This window comes from Anas platyrhynchos, chromosome 37 (genome assembly GCF_047663525.1).
Source record: "Anas platyrhynchos isolate ZD024472 breed Pekin duck chromosome 37, IASCAAS_PekinDuck_T2T, whole genome shotgun sequence".
Lineage (NCBI taxonomy): Eukaryota > Metazoa > Chordata > Aves > Anseriformes > Anatidae > Anas > Anas platyrhynchos.
Genome location: NC_092625.1, coordinates 3805040 through 3828011, shown reverse-complemented (window position 1 = coordinate 3828011; position 22972 = coordinate 3805040). Strand labels below are relative to the sequence as shown.

At 65.3% G+C, this 22972-nt stretch overlaps 1 protein-coding gene across 3 annotated transcripts in view; it reads right to left on the bottom strand.

Annotated features, from left to right (window-relative positions):
- CHD3 (chromodomain helicase DNA binding protein 3) overlaps positions 1–22972 on the bottom strand; it is a 43449-nt gene that overhangs the window by 11152 nt on the left and 9325 nt on the right. For 2 of the 3 annotated variants that reach the window (XM_072032184.1, XM_072032185.1), the window contains exons 6-27: positions 22634–22764; positions 21516–21651; positions 21318–21380; positions 20102–20280; positions 18786–19019; positions 17481–17678; positions 16475–16689; positions 14647–14778; positions 14317–14416; positions 13063–13254; positions 11630–11830; positions 10737–10874; positions 10355–10476; positions 9536–9709; positions 7867–8008; positions 7177–7308; positions 6616–6733; positions 6086–6210; positions 5462–5693; positions 2687–2853; positions 1224–1401; positions 132–197 (exon numbers count right to left, since the gene is read on the bottom strand). In XM_072032184.1, coding sequence (XP_071888285.1) covers positions 132–197; positions 1224–1401; positions 2687–2853; positions 5462–5693; positions 6086–6210; positions 6616–6733; positions 7177–7308; positions 7867–8008; positions 9536–9709; positions 10355–10476; positions 10737–10874; positions 11630–11830; positions 13063–13254; positions 14317–14416; positions 14647–14778; positions 16475–16689; positions 17481–17678; positions 18786–19019; positions 20102–20280; positions 21318–21380; positions 21516–21651; positions 22634–22764 — 3375 coding nt within the window. The remainder of the gene's footprint in view (positions 1–131; positions 198–1223; positions 1402–2686; positions 2854–5461; positions 5694–6085; positions 6211–6615; positions 6734–7176; positions 7309–7866; positions 8009–9535; positions 9710–10354; positions 10477–10736; positions 10875–11629; positions 11831–13062; positions 13255–14316; positions 14417–14646; positions 14779–16474; positions 16690–17480; positions 17679–18785; positions 19020–20101; positions 20281–21317; positions 21381–21515; positions 21652–22633; positions 22765–22972) is intronic. The other variant, XM_072032186.1, reaches the window with a different exon arrangement.

Below are 22972 nucleotides of genomic sequence, written 5' to 3'. Positions count from 1 at the left end.
GGACAGCTGGGGACATTATGAGGAGGGGGGGGGGCAGAGGGATGTGGGGGGGGGCAGAGGGACATGGGGGGGTCAGAGGGACGTGTGGGGACACGGGGGGGTCACGGGGGGGGGCACGGGGGGGCGCTCACCCTCCGGCCTCTCATCGAAGTCTTCGTCCTCCTCCTCGGAGCCCACCGAGTACTCGGACTGGTTGTCTGGGGGGCGGGGGGGGGGGGCGGGGATCAGCACCCCCAGGCCCCCCCCGGGCACCCCGATATTGCCCCCCCCAGACCCCAAATCACCCCTCAGACCCCTAATACCCAGGTGCCCCCCCGGGACCCCCAGATGCCCACCCAAATGCCCCCTAAATGCCCCCCTGCCCCAAATGCCCCCCGCGTGTTCCGCAGTCCGGCCCAGAGCCCTCCCAGTGCCTCCCAGTCTGTCCCAGTGCCTCCCAGTGCCTCAGAGGAGCATCCCAATAACCTCCCAGTGATCCCAGTTGCCTCGGGGGCACCCCAGTCCTCCAGGGTGTGGGTGCCCATTGTATCGGCACTCCACCCGGGTCCCTCCCAGTCTGTCCCAGTGCCTCCCAGTATCCTCCCGTTACCCTTTCTGGTGCCTCCTAACGCACGCACCAGTGCCTCCCAGCGCTCCCAGTTGCCCTGCAGCACCTTGGTCCTCACAGGTGTGAGCATCAGCAATTCCCCCAGCACCTCCCAACACCCTCCCAGTGTATCCCAGTACCTTCCCAGTACATCCCAGTGCCTCCTCCATGTGCCCCAGTACCTCACCACTGCCTCCCAGTGCTCTCAACCGCCCTGCACCCACCTCGATTCCCTAAGCTTGGGTGCCCAGTACACCTAGACCCCTCCCACTAACTCCCAGTACGTTCCAGCATCCTCCCAGTGCCTCCCAGTGCCCACCTGGGCACCATCGTTGTAGCTGACCTGCTTGCTCTTGACAGCTTGTGCATCAGCTCCTCCCCAGTGCTTCCCAGTGCCTCCCAGTTCCCTCTCAGTGCCTTCCAGTCCCTCCCAGTGCCTCCCAGTTTCCTCCCAGTGCCCACCGTGGTCCTCCTGGGCACCACCATCATAGTTGACCTGCTTGTGTACCTGCTTGCCCTTGCCTGGGTTGCGCGCCAGGTTCTCCTGCTGCTTCCCAGTCCCTCCCAGTTCCCTCTCAGTCCTTCCCAGCTCCTTCCCAGTCCCTCCCAGTGCCTCCCAGTCCCTCCCAGTGCCCACCTTGGTCCTCCTGGGCAGCGTCGTTGTAGTTGACCTGCTTGCGCACCCGCTTGCCCTTGCCCAGGTTGCGCGCCAGGTCCTCCTGCTGCTGCTCGTAGTGGTGCCGCAGCAGCTTCTCCCAGTAGTCGGGGTCGACGTTCTCCTCCTGCTTGATGATCTCCCGCTCGATCTCCTCGATCTGCAGGAGGAGGCGCCGTGGGTTGGATCGTCCCCATGGTCCCCATCATCTCCACCCAAATGGTCCCCATCATCTCCACCCCCATGGTCCCCATCATCTCCATCCCCACTGTCTCATCTCCATCATCTCCATCCTCCTTAACTCCATCATCCCTGTCCCCATCATCCCAACATCTCCACCTCCGCTGCCCCCATCATCTCCATCATCCCCATCCCCATCATCTCCATCATTTTCATCATCTCCACCTCCATTGTCCCCATCACCTTCACCATCTTCATCCTTATCATCTCCATCATCTCCATCACCTCCACTGTCCCTATCACCTCCACCTCCACTGTCCTCATCCCCATCATCTCCATCCCCATCATTTCCACCACCTTCATCTCCACTGTCCCCATCACCTCCATCACCCCCATCCCCGTTGTCCTCACCTCCATCATCTCCACCATCCCCATCATCCTTTTCAACTCCAACACCCCTATTGTCTCATCTCCATTACCTTCATCTGCATTGTCCCCATCGCCCCAAAGATCTCCACCCCCCCATGATCCCCATCTTCTCCATCTCCATTGTCCCCATCACCTCCACTGTCCTCATCATCTTCATCCCCATGATCTCCAACCTCTTCATCCCCACTGTCCCCGTCCTCTGCATTCCCATGATCTCCACCACCTCCACCTCCACAGTCCCCATCACCTCCATCATCTCCATCCCCGTTGTCCCCACCTCCATCACCCCCACTGTCCCCATCTCCACCGTTTCCATGGTTCCCATCCCCATTGTCCCCGTTTTTTCCTCCTCCATCATCCCCATCCTCACCACCTCCATCTCCTTCATCCCCCGTCCCCATCTCCACGTCTCCATCACCCCCATCATCTCCATCATTTCACTCGTTCCCATTTCCATTCCCATTCCATCACCTCCATCATCTGCATCTTCATCGTCCCCATCTCCCCCATTCACATCCCAGCGTCTTCATCATCTCCATCTCCATCATCCCCATTTCCATTGTCCCCATCTCCATTGTCTCCATCCCCATTGTCATCATCCCTGCCTCCATCATCTCCACCCCATCATCTCCATCGCTCCCACTCCCGTTGTCCCCACCATCTCCACCATCCCCCCATCCCCATCATCTTTATCTCCATCATCTCCACCATTCCCACCTCCATCACCCCCACCCCATCTCACCCCACCATCTCTATTGTCCCCATCATCCCCATCACCTCCCTCGTCCCCACCAAGCCGCTGTCCCCCCCTCATGCCCCCCTGTCCCCGGACGCACCTTGTCCTCCTCGCGCACGACGTACTGCGCCACCTTGAAGGAGCTGAGGTACTCGTTCATGTTCTGCACGTCGGCGTCGTCGGTGGCGTCCTGGTTGCGATCGAGCAGCCGGGCGATGGCCTCGTTGTCGTAGTGGATGACGCTGCTGTCCTCCTCCTTGTTCTCCCCTGCGCCGGTGACACGCCGCTGACACGGCCTGGCATGGCCTGACTTGGTCCAGGACGGCCCAGCACGGCCCAGCGCGGCCCAGCGTGGCCTGACGTGGCCCAACACGGTCCAGCATGGCCCAGCATGGTTGAACACAGCCCAGCATGCTCTGATACAGCCCAACATGGTCCAACGTGGCCCAATACAGCCCAACATGGCCCAATACAGCCCAACATGGACCAATACAGCCCAACATGGCCCAACACAGCCCAACATGGCCCAGTACAGCCCAATACAGCCCAATACAGCTCAACATGGCCCAATACAGCCCAACATGGACCAATACAGCCCAACATGGCCCAACACAGCCCAACACAGCCAAACATGGCCCAGTACAGCCCAATACAGCCCAACATGGCCCAACATGGCCCAACATGGCCCAATACAGCCCAATACAGCCCAACATGGCCCAACGTGGCCCAATATAGCCCAACATAGCCCAATACAGCCCAACATGGCCCAATACAGCCCAACATGGCCCAATACAGCCCAACATGGCCCAATACAGCCCAACATGGCCCAACACAGCCCAACACGGCCCAACATGGCCCAACATGGCCCAATACAGCCCAACACGGCCCAACATGGCCCAATACAGCCCAACACAGCCCAATACAGCCCAACACAGCCCAACACAGCCCAACACAGCCCAATACAGCCCAACATGGCCCAACACAGCCCAATACAGCCCAACATGGCCCAACATGGCCCAGTACAGCCCAACACGGCCCAATACAGCCCAACACAGCCCAACATGGCCCAATACAGCCCAACACAGACCAACGTGGCCTGACACCACTCAACATGGCCCAAAATAACCTGACACAGCCCAACATGGCCCGATACAGCTCAATATGGCCTGACACGGCTTGACATAGCACAATATGGCCCAATACAGCTCAACATGGGTCAACGCAGCCCAATGCACCTCAACATGACCCCATGTGCTCCAACACAGCTCAGTGTGGCCCAGTATGGCCCAGTATGATCTGACACAACTCAATATGACCCAGTAAGGTCCAACACAGCCCAGTATGACCCAATATGGTCCAACAGCATGTCCAGGTATGGTCCAACATGACCCAGCATGGCCTGACACAGCCCAACACAACTTAACATGACCCAGTATGCTCCAGCACAGCCCAATATGGCCTGTCACAGCTCAACGAGGCCCAACATGGCCCAACATGACCCAACACAACCTGATACAACTCAGCATGGCCTGACACGGCCTGACACAGCCCAACATAGCCCAATACAGGTCTACATGGCCCAATGTGGCCCAACACAACCCAACACAACCCAGTAAGGTCCATTACAGCCCAGTATGACCCAATATGGTCCAACATAGCTCAGCACGTCCAGGTATGGCCCAACATGGCCTGACACAGTCCAACATGGCCTGACACGGCCCAATATGGACCAGTATGTTCCAACACAGCCCATCATGGCCTGACATAGCTCAACATGGCCCAACACAGTCCAACATGGCCTGACATGGCCTGACACATCCCACTGTCTCCTGATACAGCCCAAAATGGCCTGACACAGCCCAGCATGACCCGACACGGCCTGTTACAGCTCAACATGGCCCAACATGGCCTGATACGGCCCAACATGGCCCAACACAACTCAACGTGACCCAATATAGGCCGACACAGCCCAGTATGGCCCAGGATGGTCCAACATAGCTCAGCATGGCCCAGTATGGCCCAGTATGGTCCAATACAGCCCAATGTAGCCTGATACAGCTCAGCATGACCCAATATGGTCCAATGCAGCCCAGTATGGCCCAGGATGGTCCATCATAGCTCAGCATATCCAGGCATGGCCCAATATAGCCCAACGTGGCCTGACACAGCCCAACATGGCCCATTATGGTCCAACACAGCTCATGATGGTCCAATATGGTCCAACACAGCCCAGCATAGCCCAATACAGTCCAATACAGACCAACATGGCCCAGTACAGCCCAGTATGGTCCAACACAGCCTGGAATGCCTCCACACAGCCTTGAACAACCCAACACGACATCCCGCCATGGCCTTGCACGACCTGCTGTGACCCAGTTCACAGCCTGCCACGTCCCATCATGGCCTCATGGGTCCCATCATGGCCCCATCACATCCTCGTGTGTCCTGTCACCGCCCCACTATGGCTTCATGCACCCCACCATGGATCTGCACATCCCACCACGGCCTTATCGTGGCTTTGCATGTTCTGTTTTTGCTTTGCATGACCCATCACGGCCTCGCACATCTCATCACGGCCTCACACGTCCCACCACGGCCTCACACGTCCCACCACGGCCTCACACGTCCCACCACAGCTTTGCATGTCCCACCATGGCCCTAGCATGGCCTTACATGTCCTCTCACTGCCTTGCCTCAAACGTCCCACCCAGGCCTTGTACATCCCACTGCAGCTTTGCATGAGCTGTTGTGTCCCACCACGGCCTCCTATGTCCCACCACGGCCTCCTACATCCAACCTCAGCCTCCCACGTCCCACCACATCCCCCCGTATCCCCCCCACAGCCCACCACACCCCAGCCCCGGCGGGCGCTGACCCTCGTTCTCGTCCTTGAAGAGCTCCTCAGTGCCAAACTTGAGGATGTCATCAAGCTCCTGCTTGGACATGGAGCCGGCCTTGGAGCCCAGCCCCGGGCGCACCACCAGGTGCGTCAGCATCATCTTGCGCTTGGCCACCTGCGTGATGCGTTCCTCCACCGACGCGCGCGTGACGAACCGGTAGATCATCACCTTGTTGGCCTGGCCGATGCGGTGCGCCCGGCTGAAGGCCTGCGGGGACGGGGAGGCAGCAGGGGACGTGTCAGAGCGGGGACACCGAGGTGGAGGACGCGTCGAGCAGCGCCACGGGGGAAGGGGACAGGTTGGGGGACGTCAGAAAGGACATTGTGGAGAGGGGGGAGGTGAGGGGAGCGTTGGAGCAGGGATGTGGTGGTGGGGATATGGTCTTGGAGGATGTGGTGGTGGGGACGTGGTGATGGGGACGTGTTGAGGAACCTGAGTGTGGCCAGAGCCATGGTGGGACCCGGTGCGGTGTAGCAGCGGCCGGGGAGGGGGCCGTGGTGGCACGAGGTGACAACCGGGGACAGGAAGGTGACAAGGCCAAGGGGACAGGGCAGAGGAGGTGGGGAGGGGGCCGCGGAGGACGTGGGGGGGGGGCACACCTGGATGTCGTTGTGGGGGTTCCAGTCGGAGTCGAAGATGACGACGGTGTCGGCGGTCGCCAGGTTGATGCCGAGGCCCCCGGCCCGCGTCGACAGCAGGAAGCAGAACTGCTGTGCCCCCGGCGCTGCCCCCCCGGCGTCAGCACGGGGGGTGACAGCCCCCTGACAAAGCCCACGGCCCCCCCATGCCTCCCCCGGCATCATCAGGGACCCCAGGGCTGCCAGAACCCCCCCCAAAAAAACCCTCTCCCCCCTCCAGCACCCAGCAGTGGGCGCACAGGCACCCTGAACCCTCACAAGAACCCATCACAGATGGGGTTAGGACCCCCCCACCCCAAAAAGAAGTTCCTAAAAGTCCCTGTCACCCCCTCTCCAAACTACCTGGAGGGCCCCATCCTGCCTGGGGGGCCCATCCTGCCTGGGTGTCACCCCAAATGCCTGTGTCCCCTTGGTCCCTTGGTGCCCTCCTGCTTGGTTCCTTGGTGTCCCCCCCAGTCCCCTGTGACCCCCCCAGCCCCCCCCGGGCCTACCGTTGAAGCGGTCGATGGCCTCCTGGCGCAGCGCCCCCGTGATGCCCCCGTCGATGCGCTCGTACTTGTAGCCTTCGTAGTCCAGGAAGTCCTCCAGCAGGTCCAGCATCTTCGTCATCTGCGGGGCACTGGTTAGACTGGGAGCACTGGGGGGGCTGGGGGAGTCACTGGTTACAATGGGGGCACCCGGGGGGCATGGGGGCACCTGGTGCTGGTTAGACTGGGAGTGCCTGGGGGGGGGGCTGGGATGGGCACTGGTTAGACTGGGGACACCCAAAGGCACTGGGAGCACCCAAGGGTGCTGGGATGGGCACTGGTTAGACTGGGGACACCCAAAGGCACTGGGAGCACCCAAGGGTGCTGGGATGGGCACTGGTTAGACTGGGGACACCCAAAGGCACTGGGAGCACCCAGGGGTGCTGGGACAGGCACTGGCTACACTGGAGGCACCCATGGCTGCTGGCCTGGGTGCTGGGGGGCTCTGGGGGCACCCATGGGTGCTGGCAGGGGTGCGGGGGGCCCTGGGGGTGTCTGGGGGGGGGCAGCCCCCTCCCCACCGACCTGGGAGAAGATGAGCACGCGGTGGTTCTGCTCCTTCAGCTTGCGCAGCATCTTCTGCAGCAGCAGCAGCTTCCCCGAGGCCTTGATCAGGGCCCCCCCCTCGTAGGCGCCGCTCGGCAGCTTCGGGGACTCCTGGGGGGGGGAATTGGGGACAGGTTGGGGACAGGGACATCACCCCCTGTCCCCCCTGTCCCCACGTCCCCCTGTAGCTCCCACTGTCCCACTGCCCCCCCCAGTTCTGCCCCATATCCATGTCCCTCTGTTCCCATGTCCCCCCCATGTCCCCATGTCCCTCTGAAGCTCATGTCCCACCACCCCACCTCCCTCTTGTCCCCTTCCATGCCCTCCGTGTCCCCCCCACATCCCCCCATATCTCCCCATCTCCCCCCACCCCATGTCCCCACGTCCCCCCGTATCCCTCCATCTCCCAACCCATGTCCCCACATCCCTCCATCCCCCCCCATCTCCCCCACATCCCCCCATATCTCCCCATCTCCCCCCACCCCATGTCCCTGTCCCCCCCCCATGTCCCCATGTCCCCCCCATATCCCCCCATCTCCCCCGCCATGCCCCTGCCCACCCACATCCCCACATCCCCCCGTACCCCCCCCATCTCCCCCACCCCACCGTGTTTCCCCCCACCCCCCCCCGTGCCCCCCGGTGCCACACCCCCCCCGGCCCCCCCCTCACCATGGCGGCCACGGGGAAGAGGTAGGGGTGGTTGCAGCACTTCTTCAGGTCCATCATGATGTTGAGCAGCGACACCTGGTTCCCTCCGCCCCGCGAGTTCAGCGCCTCGAAGTTGCGCGTCAGGATGTACTTGTAGTACTTCCTGCGGGGCGGGGGGCTGGCACCCGGCTCGGAGGGGGGGGCAGCCCCCCTCCCCCAGCTGGTGGGATCCCCCCTCACCCTGCAGGAGCCCAGGTTTGGGGGCTGGGATCTCCCCATGTTGGTGGGAGCCAAGGGATCGGGGCGCTGGGACCCCCCTACGCACCCCAAGGGCTTTGGGGTCTGGGTGTTTGGGGAGCTGGGACCACCCCCCCCAGGGTGGGTGGGATCTGGTGTTGGGGTGCTGGGACCCCTAAAGGTGGTGGGATCTGGGTGCTGAGACCCCCCCAAGGCTGGTGCAATCTTGCACTGGGGTGCTGAGACCCCCCCCCAAGGTGGATGGGAGCTGGTATTAGGGTGCCAAGACCCCCAAGGTCGGTGGGATCTGGGAATTAGGGTGCTGACCCCCCCCTACAAGACTGCTGGGGTCTGGTATTTGGGTTCTGGGACCCCCAAGGTGGATTGGACCTGGTATTGGGGTGCTGAGACCCTCCCCCAAAGCTAGTGGGATCAGGTATTGGGGTGCCAAGACCCCCAAGGTGGATGGCTCTGGGTGTTGAGACCCCCTCTAAGCTGGTTGGGACCTGGTATTGGGGTTCTGAGACCCCCAGCGTTGGTGGGATCTGGGAGTTGGGGTGCTGAGACCCCCCCCCCAATGCTGGTGGGATCAGGTATTGGGGTGCTGAGACCCCCCAGGTGGGTAGGAGCTCGTGTCAGGGTGCTGAGACCCTCCCCAAGCCCAAGGTGGGTGGGATCTGGGAATTAGGGTGCTGAGACCCTCCCCAAGCCCAGCGGGATCAGGTATTGGGGTGCTGGGATCCCCAAAGCTGGTGTGATGTGGGAATTGGGGTGCTGAGACCCCACCCAAGGTGGATGAGACCTGGTATTGGGGTGCTGGGACCTGGAATTGGGGTGCTGAGACCCCCAAAGCCGGTGGGCTCTGGGTGTTGGGGTGCTGAGACCCCCTCTAAAATGGGTGGGACCTGGTACTGGGGTGCTGAGACCCTCCCCAAGGCCAGTTGGATCAGGTATTGGGGTTCTGGGATCCCCAAAGTTGGTGTGATCTGGGAATTGGGGTGCTGAGACCCCTCCCAAGGTGGATGGGACCTTAATTTGGGGTACCAAGACCTAGAATTGGGGTGCTGAGACCCTCTCCAAGCCCAGCGGGATCAGATATTGTGGTGTTGGGACCCCCAAGATGGGTGTGATCTGGAAATTGGGGTGCTGAGACCCCTCCCAAGGTGGATGGGACCTGAAATTGGCGTGCTGGAAGCTGGAATTGGGGTGCTGAGACCCCCAAAGCCGGTGGGCTCTGGGTGTTGGGGTGCTGAGGACCCCCCCCACAAAGTGGATAGGACCTGGTATTGGGGTACTGAGACCTGGAATTGGGGTGCTGAGACCCTCCCCAAGCCCAGCGGGATCAGCTATTGTGGTGCTGGGACCCCCGGGGCTCCCAGGAGCTGTTTCTGGGGCGCTGGGCCCCCCCCCCCACGTGCCTGGACCACCCCCTCCCTGCCCGCGGCGCCCGTACTTCTGCATGGGGCTGAGCTCGACGCGCACGATGAGCTCGGTCTTGGCCGGCATGTTCTTGAAGACGTCGGCCTTGAGGCGCCGCAGCATGTGGGGGCCCAGCAGGTCGTGGAGCTTCTTGATCTGGTCCTCCTTGGAGATGTCGGCGAACTCCTCCAGGAAGCCCTCCAGGTTGCTGCGGGGAGGGGGGTGTGGGGGGCGTGAGGAGGGGGCTGGGGGGTGTGGTTGGGGTGAGGAGGGGGGCGCGGGGATGGCGGTGACAAGGGGGGGGACGCGAGGGGATGTGGGGATACGAGGGGTTGGGGGAGGTGGGGGGGATGTGGGGAGGGCCAAGGTGTGGGGACACCAGGATGGCGAGGACATGGGGACAGCCAGGACGTGGGGACAAGGGGATGGACAGGACATGGGGACATGGGGACACGTGGGGACACAGGGACACAGCCAGGATGTGGGGACAGCCAGGACGAGGGGACACGGAGACAGGCAGGACATGAGGACATAGGGACAGCAAGGACATAGGGACACGGTGACAACCAGGACATGGGGACAGCCAGGATATGGGGACAGCCAGCACACGGGGACGTAGGGACAGTGGTGACACAGGGCGATGCGGGAGGATGCGGGGGGACGGGAGGGTGGACTGGGGATGTGGGGGGCCAGGAGGGGATGGTGGGGGTCTGGTGGGGACAATGGGGCCAGGAGGGGACAGTGGGGACCAGGAGGGGACAGTGGGGACCAGGAGGGGACAATGGGGGCCAGGAGGGGACAGTGGGGACCAGGAGGGGACACTGGGGGCCAGGAGGGGACGGTGGGGCCGTACTTGAAGCGCTCGGGCGTGAGGAAGTTGAGGAGGTGGAAGAGCTCCTCCAGGTTGTTCTGCAGCGGGGTCCCCGTCAGCAGCAGCTTGTGCTCGATCTTGTACCCGTTGAGCACCCGAAAGAACTGCGGGGGGGGGACACACACAACAGGGGGGGGTCACATCACCCGTGTCACCCCACGTAAGGGGACACCCCCTCCCCACGGGACCCCCGTGTCCCCTCCCTAAGGGGCGCAGACCCCGGGGGCGTCCCCAACTCAAGGGACTGAGGCACCCAAACGTCCCCCCGAGGCACCCCGGGGAGCTCCCCGGGGGTCCGGGTGCTCCCCCCAAGGATCCGGGCGCCCCCCCGGGGGTCCCGTCTGCCCCCCCCGGCCGTGCCCACCTTGCTCTGGTTGTTCTTGAGGCGGTGGGCCTCGTCCACCACCAGGCAGGCCCAGCGGATGGAGCCCAGCGCCGCCTGGTCGATGGTGATCAGCTCGTAGGAGGTGAGCAGCACGTGGAACTTCACCTGCGCCTCCCGCTGCCGCGGCCGTCAGCACCCAGCCGCCGGGACAACCCGGCACCCCGGGGACCCCCAGAGCCCCCCCGGGGACCCCATCGCCCCGAAGACCCTGCCACCAGGTCACCCAGCACCCCGGGGACACCCAGCACCCTGGGGACCCTGCCACCAGGTCACCCAGCACCACGAGGACCTGGCCACCAGGTCACCCCAGAACCCCAAGGACCCCCAGCACCCCAAGGACATGGCCACCAGGTCACCCAGCACCCTAGGGACCCCAACACCAGGTCACCCAGCACCCCAGGGACACCCAGCACCCCGGGGACCCTGCCACCAGGTCACCCCAGAACCCCAAGGACCCCCAGCACCCCAAGGACATGGCCACCAGCTCACCCAGCACCCTAGGGACCCCAACACCAGGTCACCCAGCACCCCGGGGACCCTGCCACCAGGTCACCCAGCACCCTGGGGACACCCAGCACCCCAAGGACATGGCCACCAGGTCACCCAGCACCCGAAGGATCTGGCCACCAGGTCACCCAGCACCCCAAATGACCTCTGACCCATCCACAGGTGAACCCCTCACCCTGAGGACCCCCAGCACCCCAAGAGCCTGGCCACAGGTCACCCCAGCACCCCAAGGGCCTAGCCCCCAGGTCACCCCAGCACCCCAAAGACCCCCATCACCCCAAGGACCTGGCCACCAGGTCACCCAGCACCCCAGGGACCCCCAGCACCCCAAGGACCCGTCCCCTGTGCCCCCTGCACCCCCTCACCTTCATCTTGAAGGCCTTCTTGCCGCCCTTCATGGCGTTGTCGTCGAAGGAGAACTCGTTCTCGCGGATGATGGCGCGGCTGTCCTTGTCCCCGGTGTAGGTGACAACGTAGAAGGCGGGCGCCCACATCTGGAACTCGCGCTCCCAGTTGATGATGGTGGAGAGCGGGGCGCTGACGAGGAACGGGCCCTTGGTGTGGCCCTGGGGGACAGCGCGTCACACGGGGACACGGGGACGGGGCGGCGGCGCGGGACGGGCCCTTGGGGACGTGGGGACAGTGTGACACAGGGGGCGGCGGGCGGCGGGACGGGGCCGTGGGGACACGGGGACAGCGTGACGCATGGGGCAGGGGGTGGCTTGGTGTGGCCGCAGGGACACGGAAATGTCCCCAAGGGGACGCAGGCGGGGACACTGTGACACCCCAGAGTGGCCATGGGGACATCCCAGAGTGGCTATGGGGACACTGTGACATCCCGTTGTGGCCATGGGGACACCCCAGGGTGGCCGTGGGGCACCCACAGGGCCACTGGCACAGCATGGGGACACGGGAAGGATCCTGGTGACACCCCAGGGTGGCCACAGGGAGGCACAAGGGGACAGGAAGAGCGACTGAAGTGACGCGGGGACATCTTGGGGACGTTGGCAAGTGTCACCACAGGGTGGCAGCAGGGACACAGCCAAGGGCCCTGGGGACAGCCCAGAGCGGCAACGGGATCACGGGAGGACATGGGGACACCCCAGGGTGGCCGTGGGGACACCACAGGGACGTGGGGACGCCGTGGGGTGGCTGTGAGAGCACTGGGATGGCCACGGGGACACCCCAGGGTGGCCGTGGGGCCACCAGCAGGACCCTGTGGCCACCTGAAGGTGGCTGTGGAGACACAAGGAGGGCCACAGGGACACAAATAGGGCCGTGAGGACACCCCAGGGTGGCCATGGGGACACTGGCAGGGACATGGGGACACCATCAGGACCCTGGGACCACCAGTAGGACTCTGGTGTCACCCTATGGAGTCCATATGGGCACAGGCAGGACCACGGGGACACAAATAGGGCCATGAGGACACCCCGTGGTGGCCATGGGACCATAGGCAGGACTATGGGGTCACCATTAGGATCATGGAACTACCAGCAGGACCATGGGACCACCAGTAGGACCTTGGACCCACCAGTAGGACCATGGGACCACCCTATGGGGGCCGTATGGCCACAGGCAGGGCCATGAGGATGCAGACGGGACTGCGAGGACACCCCATGGTGGCCACGGGGCCACTGGTAGGACTACGGGGCCACCAGCAGGACCATGGGACCACCAGTAGGACCACGGGACCACCAGTAGGGCCACGGGGCCACCCTATGGGGGCCGTATGGCCAAAGGCAGGGCACAAGGACCGCAGAGGGGAGCGCGAGGACACCCCGTGGCGCCCACCCACCTCCTTGTAGAGCGAGTAGAGGAAGACGATGGTCTGGATGGTCTTGCCCAGCCCCATCTCGTCGGCCAGGATGGTGTCGGTGCTCTGCGCCCAGGAGAAGCGCAGCCAGTTGAGGCCCTCCAGCTGGTAGAGGTGCAGCGTGCCGCCGGTGGCCGAGATGAAGCGCGGCTGCGACTCGTACTTCACCGTCGGCTGGGGACGGGATGGGGACACGTCACCACGGGGATGGGTCAACGGGGGGATGGTCAACGTGGGGATGGGTCAACGTGAGGAACATCAACGTGGAGAACGTCAATGTGGGGATGGGTCAATGTGGGGTTGGGTCAGCATGGAGAACATCAGCATGGGGACACGTCACCACGGGGAACGTCAACGGGGGGATGGTCAACGTGGGGGTGGGTCAACATGAGGAACATCAACGTGGGGATGGGTCACCATGGGGAACATCAACGTGGGGATGGGTCAACATGGGGATAGGTCAATGAGGGGTTGGGTCAACATGGAGAACATCAACGAGGGGATGGGTCAACGTGGGGAAGGGTCAACACGGGGAACATCAACGTGGGGATGGGTCAACATGGGGATAGGTCAATGAGGGGTTGGGTCAACATGGAGAACATCAACGAGGGGATGGGTCAACGTGGGGAAGGGTCAACACGGGGAACATCAACGTGGGGATGGGTCACCATAGGGAATGTCACCATGGAGATGGGTCACCATGGGGAATGTCACCATGGGGCACGTCACTGTGGGGATGGGTCACTGTGGGGCAACTCAACATGGGGAATGTCTCTGTGGGGACACGTCAACGTGGGGCACCTCAACAGGGGGAGGTGTCACCGCGGGGATACCTCAACACGGGGGACATGTCCCCATGGGGCACATCACAGTGGGGCACCTCACCATGGGGACACGTCACCCTGGTGGCATGTCACTGTGGGGACGTCACCATGGGGTGACACCGCCACTGGGGAGGGGGTGGGAGGGGTTGGGGGGAGTGAGAGATGGGGGGACACAGGGCTGGAGGGGACATGGGGGACTCTGGGAGGGCACAGAGCACTTGGGGGGGACACAGGGGACTTGGAGGGGGACACGGGGGACAGGGAAGGAACCCAAGGAGTGGGGGAACCCAGATAAGCTGAGGGGGACCCAGGTGACAGGGGATGTCCAGGTGATAGGGGGAGACATGCAGGTGACTGGGGGGGGACACGCAGGTGACAACGGGGGGGGACACATGCGGTGCCCCACACTCACGTCGTTGGTGGGGGAGTCAGGGGGGCCCTCCCCCGGCGTCTCCTTCTTCTTCTTCTTGTAGCGCCGGGGCTGCGCCGGGTCCTCCCCCATGAACACCTCCCTGGGGACATCGGGGAGGGGACAACGGGGAGGGGGGGCCAACAGGGGACACGTTGGGGGGGGGGGGACATGGTGAGACCACAGCCTGGTGGCTCTGGTCCCCCCGGGGGCTCGCCCGCGTCCCCCATTCCCCACGCCGTGTCGCATCCCCCTGCCGCGTGTCCCCCCGTGGCACGTCCCCTGGTGTCCCCCCCTCCCGGTGTCCCCCCCCCCCGGTGTCCCCGGGCTCACCGGTGCTTCCAGTAGGCCAGTTTGTGGAGGTCGTAGTCGGGGATGGGCATCTCGTCCTCCTCCCAGGTGGCCTGGTCGTAGGGCAGGTCGCGCCACTTCACCAGGTAGTGGTACTGCCCCTTGCGGTCCACGCTGCGTGGCACGCCGTCACACCGGGCACCCGGGGGACACCGGGCACCCGGGGGGGCAGCGGGCACAGGGGGGGGGGCACCGGGAACCCATGGGGGGCCGCGGGCACCCAGGGGGCACCAGGCAGCCAGGGGGATCAGGCACAGGGCACCCACAGGGCAGTGGGGTGGCATCAGGCATCGCAGGTGACAGCAGGGACCCCGGGGGACAACGGGCACCCATGGGGACAGCAGGTAGCCAGGGGGATGGTGAGCACCCCTGGGTGACAGTGAGCACCCATGGGGACAATGGGCACCTGCAGGGACAACTGAGCACCCGTGGGGACAATGGGACAACTGTGGGGACAACAGGACACCCATGGGGACAAGAAGATACCACAGGTGACAGCAGGTATCCCAGGGGACAATGAGCACCCATGGGTGACAGCAAGCACCCATGGGGACAATAGGCACCTGTGGGGGCAGTGGGACAATTATGGGGACAATGCGGCACCCATGGGGACAGTGGGGCACCCGTGGGGACAACAAGGTACCACAGGTGGCAGCAGGCACCCATGGGGACAGTGGGCACCCACGGGTGACATGAGGCACCCACAGGGGACACGAGGCACCCATGGGGGACAGCGGGGATCCCCCCGTGCCACGGGTGGCAGCCAGGCCCCGGGGTCGGGTGGCGGGCGCCACAGGGCCACCAGGGGTCACCCACTGCCACCGCCGCCAGCGGGGACACGCCGGGTGACAGCCGGGTGACAGCCAGCACTGGGGTCGCCCGGGGACAGGCGGTGACAGAGGGGTCACACGGGGACAAGGCCACGGGGACAAGGCCACGGGCAGGCAGAAGAGGGCATGTGGGGACACGGGGTCACCTGAGGACACGCGGCCAGAGGGCTGGGAGACGGGGGGGGGGACATGGGGACACCAGGGAACACCTGGCGGGGACATGGGGACACCCTGAGGGGACACTGGGGTCCGGGACACCAGGGACAGGGACACTCAGGATTTTGGGGCTGCCCAGGGGCAGCTGGGGGGCACCCAAGGGTGCGAGGGGCATCCCCAGGGGTGTCCCCAAACCCTGCTCAGATTTGGGGAGGGGGCACCCCCAGGCACTGGGGGTCACCCATGGGTGCTGGGGGTGTCCAGGAGCCCCCAAAGTTGCCAATTGTCCCCAAAGGCACCAGCAGTGTCCCCAAACCCCCCAGAAGTCCTGTGCTGATGTCACCCCAAGCCCCCCCTTTGGGGTGGGAGCACCCACGGGTGATGGGGAGCACCCACAGGTGTAGGGGAGCACCCATGGGTGCTGGGGGTCACCCCCAGGCACTGAGGGTGTCCAGCAGCCCCTGAAGTTTCCCCTTGTCCCCAAAGCCTCCAGATGTGTCCCCAAATCCCCTGTGTCACCTGATGTCACCCCAACCCTCCAATCTGGGGCCCCCACAGGTGTAGGGGGGCACCCACAGGTGTAGGGGGGCACCCAAGGGTGTTGGAGGTCACCCCCAGGCACTAGGGCTGTCCAGCAGCCCCTGAAGTTATCCCCAAAACCTCCAAAACCATCAGCATCCAGCAGCCCCCAGAGCGTCCCCTTATCCCCAACCCCCCTAAAACCCCCTAAAACCCCCTAAATCCCCCTAAATCCCCCTAAATCCCCCTAAAACCCCCCAAACTCCCCCAAAACCCCCCCAAACCCCCCCAAATCCCCCCCCCACCTGTGGTTGATGATGCGGTGCACCGTCATCCACTCGGGCTTGATGCCGTAGCGGTAGAAGCGCTCCTCCATGCCGCCGTAGAGGGGGTCCTGGCTGCGGCCCCGCTTCTCGCTCTTGGCGTCGTCGTCCCCGGAGCCGTAGTCCAGGGGGGGGGGCTCGTCCATGTCGTTCTTGCGCTGGTAGTTGCGGTACATCACCAGGTGGAAGATCTCCAGCTGGGGGGGGGGACGGGGGACACACAAGGTTAGTGTCTGGGGGGCGCGGGGGACACCCTGATGGCCCCCGAGGGGGTGCTGGGGTGGGTGCTGGGGGTGTCCTCGGTCACAGCGCGTCCCCGGGGTGCCCCCAGGGTGCTCTCACTGTCCCCACGGGTGGCCCCATGTCCCCCCCGTGGGGGGCCCTGTCCCGTGTTGCTCCTCACGGTGGTCACAGGGGTGGCCCTGTCCCCTCTGCCCTCGGGGTGTCCCCATTATCCCCGGCTGGTCACAGGGGGACAGCCCCAGTCCCAGTGTCCCACTCCAGCCACTTGGGGGGTGTCCCTGTGTCCCCCAGGGCACCCCTAAGGGTGTCCCCATGTCCCCCAGGCCATGCCCTGGAGTGTCCCTATGTCTCCCAGGCCACTTGGGTGATGTCCCCATGTCCCCCAGGACACCCCCAGAAGTGTCCCCATGTCCCCAAGGCCACTCAGGGAGGTGCCCCCATATTCCAGGCCACCCCCAGGGATGTCCCCATGTCCCCCAGGCCACCCCTAGGAGTGTCCCTATGTCCCCCAGGCCACTTGGGGGCTGTCCCTGTCCCCCAGGCCCCCGTGGGGCTTTCCCCACACCCCCCAGGTCCCCCTGGGGGTGTTCCCACGCTCCCCAGATCCCCCCCAGGGTGTCCCCATGCCCCCCAGAATACCCTCAGGGGTGTCCCTGTCCCCCAGGTCCCCCTGGGGGTGTCCCCATGCCACCCAGCCCCCCCTCAGGGGTGTCCCCACCCCCCCGGGACACCCGTCACCCGGTACCTGCAGCTCCTTGATCCAGGAGCAGTGCCAGTAGGACAGCCCCACCCACTTGACGAAGAACTCTCGCTCCGAGCGGCCCTGCAGCACCTTGGGGGGGCCCTCGGGGGGCCCCTCGGGGGGGGGCACGGCCACGGGGGGGGGCGGCTCCCCCCACCGCCAGTACAGGATCTTCTGCACCCGCCCCTTCAGCACCGGGCACTGCGGGGACAGCGGCGTTGGGGCACAGGGGACGTCACCCCCCAGCCCCACCCTGTCCCCACTGCGTCCCCATCCTGGCCCCGGCCCTGTCCCCGTCCTGTCCCTGTCCCCAGCAGGTCCCTGTCCCTGTCCCCAACCCCAAACCATCGCTGTGTCTGTCCCCAGCATGCCCCTTGCCTGTCCCCATCCCATCCCTGTCCCCGTTCTCATCCTGCCCTGTCCCCACCCTGTCACTGTCCCTGTCCCCATCCCATCCCTGTCCCCATCCCATCCCTGTCCTGTCCCCATCCTGTCCCTGTCCCCATCCCCATGTCCCCATCCCCATCCTGTCCCCAGCTCCATCTGCTCCTTATCCCTGTCCCAATCCCATCCCCATCCCCTCCCTGTCCCTGTCCCCATCCCGTCACCACCCCATCCCCATCCTGCCCCCATCCCAATCCGCTCCCTCTCCTTGTCCCCATTCTCATCCCATCCCCATCCCTGTCCCCATCCCTGTCCCATCCCTGTCCCTATTCCCATCCCATCCCCATCCACTCCCTGTCCCGTCCCCATCCCCATCCCTGTCCCCATCCTGTCCCATCCCCATCCCATCCCTGTCCTGTCCCCATCCTGTCCCCGTCCCCATCCCCATGTCCCCATCCCCATCCTGTCCCCAGCTCCATCTGCTCCTTATCCCCGTCCCCATCCCATCCCCATCCCCGTCCCTGTCCCTATCCCCATCCCTGTCCCCATCCCTGTCCCCATCCCCATCCCTGTCCCATCCCTGTCCCCATCCCCATCCCCGTCCTGTCCTTGTCCCATCCCCTCCCCGTCCCTGTCCCCATCCCGTCCCCATCCCATCCCCATCCCTGTCCCTATTCCCATCCCCATCCTGTCCCCATCCCATCCCCATCCTTGTCCCATCCCTTCCCCGTCCCTGTCCCCATCCCGTCCCCATCCCATCCCCATCCCGTCCCCATCCCATCCCCATCCTTGTCCCATCCCTGTCCCCATCCCGGTCCCATCCCTGTCCCTATTCCCATCCCATCCCCATCCCGTCCCCACCCGCTCCCCGTCCCCGTCCCCCTGCCCCCCCTGTGCCCCCACCCGTGTCCCCCCCCCCCGTACCGTGCAGCGGGGGCAGAGCCACTCCCCGTTGGGGACCTCGGGCAGGGGGGGGTTGAGGCAGTGGATGTGGTAGGAGGAGATGCAGGCGTCGCAGCACAGCAGCTCGCCGCCGTCCTTGCAGACGCGGCAGTACTCCATGTGGTCGTCCTCCTCCTCCTTCTCGCCTTCCTCCTCCAGCTCCTCCTCGTACTCCTCCTCCTCCTCCTTCGCCTCCCACTGCACCCCCTCCTTCTCCTGGGGGGGGGGGGGCACCGAGGGGGGGAGTCAGGGAAACCCCCCCCCCCTCCCCGAGCCCCCCAGACCACTCCTCCCAGGGACCCCGAACCGGCTGGGGGTGTCCTGAGGGGCCTCCGGGGGACCCCCCAGACCCTCTGAGCTCCCCAGGGACCCCCCAGGGACCCCCGGTGACCCCCCCCAGGGACCTCCAGTGACCCCCCCGAAGGAACCTCCCGCCCCCCAGGGACCCCTGAGCTCCCCCAGGGTCTCTCAGTCCCCATGGGATGATGCAGAGACCCCCCCCCAGGATCCTCAAACTTCCCATGAGACCCCCCCCCCAGGTACCCCCAAACGCCCCCAAGGGTCACCTGGACACCCCAGAGACCCCCAGCATCCCCAACCCCATGCAGAGACCCCCCCCAGGGACCCCCAAACTCCCTCAGGGACCCCCGGATGCCCCCAGACCACCCCCAAAGCCCTCAACCCAACATAGAAACCCCCCCAGGGACCCCTAAACCACTCCCAGTGTCCCTCAGACTCCCTCAGGGCACCCCAAACTGCCTCGGGGACCCCTAAACTACCCCCAACCCAACACAAAGACCCCCCCAGGGACCCCTAAACTGCCCCCAGGGTCCTCCAAACTGTCTCAGGGACCCCTAAACCACCCCCAACTCAACACAGAGACCCCCCCAGGGTCCCCTAAACCACCCCCAGGCCCCCCCAGACTCCCTCAGGGCCCCCCTGGACACCCCCAACCCAACAGAGAGACCCCCCCAGAGCCCCCCAAACTCCTTCAGTGACCCCCTGGATGCTCCCAGACCACCCCCAAAACCCCCAACCCAACACAGAGACCCTCCAGGGTCCCCTAAACCACCCCCAGGGTCCCCCAAACTCCCTCAGGGACCCCCAGACTGCCTCGGGGACCCCCTGGACACCCCCAGACCACCCCCAAAGCCCCCAACCCAACACAGAGACTCCCCCAGGGACCCCTAAACCACCCCCAGGGCCCCCCAGACTCCCTCAGGGACCCCCCGGATGCCCCTAGACCACCCCCAACCCACCGCAGGGCCCCCCCAAGCCCCCCTCCCGTCGCCACTCACGCAGTGGGGGCAGCTCCAGCGCCCCTCGGGCGCGCGGTCGAGCTCGGGGTCGAGGCAGACGAGGTGGTAGGCTCGGGGGCAGGTGTCGCACAGGATGATCTCCCCCCCCTGCTGGCACACCTCGCAGTAGTCCTGGTGGTCGGTCTCGTAGCCGTCCCCGTCCTCCTCCGGCCCCGGGCCTGCGGGGACAGCACCGCCCGCTGCCACCGAGCCCCAGGGGACACGGGGCGGGGGGGGGGGCGTGGGGACAGAGAGGGTGGGGGGTGGGGGGATGGGGGTGGGGGGAAGGGGGGAGGGGGATGGGGGCAGAGGAATGGGAGCAGGGGGATGGGGGCAGGGGGATGGGGACATTGGGATGGGGGTGGGGGGATGGGGACACTGGGATGGGGGTGTGGGGACAGGGGGATGGGGACGCTGGGGACAGTGGGGGGACGGGGCACTGGGAACATTGGGGATGGGGAATGGGGTTGGGATGGGGATGGGGACAGGATGGGGAGAGGATGGGGACAGGGATGGGGACAGGGACAGGATGGGGATGGGGACAAGATGGGGAAGAGGACATGGATGGGGACAGGATTGGGACAGGATTAGGACTGGGATGGGGACAAGGATGGGGACAGGGGATGGGGAAAGGGATGGGGAGAGGAAGGGGACAGGGACAGGATGGGGACAGGGACATGGAAAGGACAGGATGGGGACAGGGACAGGATGGGGACGGAGGCAGGATGGGGATAGGGACATGGATGGGGACAGGGACTGGGATTGGGAGAGGGGACAGGGACACGGGTGGGGACACCGCGGTCAATGGGGCCACCATGGGCACTGGGGGACACCTGGGGACAGGAGCACCTAGGGGTAAGGTCAGATTTTGGGACACAAGGGACAGGGGGGCACCAGGGAGAGTTGGTGGGGACATGGAGGCAGGGACATGGGGACAATGGGGATGGGGACATCAGGACACGAGGGGCAGCGGGGATGGGGACAGTGGGGACAGATGGTGGGGACACCTGGGGACACACGGACATCAGGACACAGGGACATGGGGACAATGGGGACACGGACAAGGGAGAGCCCCCGGCCGGACGGTGTGGAGGGGGACCCGGGGGACCCCCAGCCCCAAACCCAGGAGATGGGGGGGGCGCCCCTTGCTCCAGGGTGGCCCCTCGGCTTTGGGGACGCCGTGGGGACAACGTGGGGACAGCGAGGGGGCTCTCACCGTGTGCGGGCACAGCGCCCGTCCCCGCGGGGCCGCGCTCCCGGTTGAGGACGGTGCAGGGGGCTGCAAGGAGAGACGGCGGCGGCGTCACCCAGGGAGGGGACACGGGGAGGGGGTGGGGGAGGAGGGCACGGGGAGGGACGAGGGGACAGGGGGGGGAGGACGGGGAGGTGGCGCTCGGGGCCGGGGGCCACTCACCCTTCTTCTTCTTGCGGCCGGGGCGGCCCCGCTTCAGCTTCTTGATGCGGGCGGCGGGGTCGGAGCGCGCCGAGGCGCTGTGCACGCTCGAGCTCTCCGCGTCCGACTCCTCCTCCGCCTCCCCCGCGTCCTCGCTCTGCAACGGGACGGGGACACGGGGACACTGGGGACACTGGGAGGCACTGGGGGGAGTGGGGGGCACTGGGGGGAATGGGGGGCACGGGGCTGTGGGGGGTGGTGAGGGGAGATGGGGTTGGGGGACGCTGCGGGGGGATGGCAGGGGGTGGAGGACACCTCTGGGTGACACCTGAGGGTGAGGAGGGGACGTGGGGACACCTCTGGGTGACACCCGAGGGTAAGGAGGGGACATGGGGTCGGGTGCCACCACCTGAGGACACCAAGAGGTTGAGGAGGGGCTCGGGGACACCTCTGGGTGACACTCAAGGGTGAGAAGGGGATGTGGGGACACCTCTGGGTGACACCTGAGGGGCTGGGTGCCACCATGTGGGGACACCTGAGGGTGAGGAGGGGACACGGGGACACCTCTGGGTGATACCAAGAGGGTGAGGAGGGGATGTAGGGTCAGATGCCACCACCTGGGGACACCAAGAGGGTGAGGAGGGGCTCGGGGACACCTCTGGGTGACACCCGAGGGGTTAGATTCCACCACGTGGGGACACCAGAGGATGAGGAGGGGACATGGGGACACCTCTGGGTGACACCACAGGGTGAGGAGGGGTCAGGTGCCGCCACCTGGGGACACCCGAGGGCGAGGAGGGAATGCAGGGACACCTCTGGGTGCCACCCAAGGGTTAGAAGGGGACAGGGGGACACCTCTAGGTGCCACCTGAGGGCGAGGAGGGGACGTGGGGACACCTCTGGGTGCCACCCAAGGGTTAGAAGGGGACACGGGGACACCTCTGAGTGCCACCTGAGGGTGAGGAGGGGCTGGGGGACACCTCTGGGTGCCACCCGAGGGGTTAGATTCCACCACGTGGGGACACCAGAGGGCGAGAAGGGGACGTGGGGACACCTCTGGGTGCCACCCACGGGGCCGGGTGCCACCAGTGGGGACAGCAGGGGACAGCAGGGGACAGCAGGGGACAGTGGGGCCGTACCGAGCTGCTCTTCTTGCGCTTGCCGCCGAGGACGCCCAGCTTGATCTTGAGCGGTGCCATCTTCTTGCCCTTCAGCTTCCGCTTCAGCTCCGGCACCCGCGGGCTCTTGCTGCGCTTCTTGTGCCCGGGCCCTGCCAGGGGACAGCGCTGTCCCCAAGGCTCCTGTCCCCAACCGGGGGGGGGGGACCTGGAGCCTTGTCCCCAACGGGGAGGGGACCTTGAGGTGTCGGAAGGTTGTACCCAAGGGGGAGGGGATCCGGGGTCCTGGCATCTCGTACCCAAACAGGAGGGGACCAACGGGTCCTGGAACTTTGTCCCCAACAGGGAGGGGACATTGGG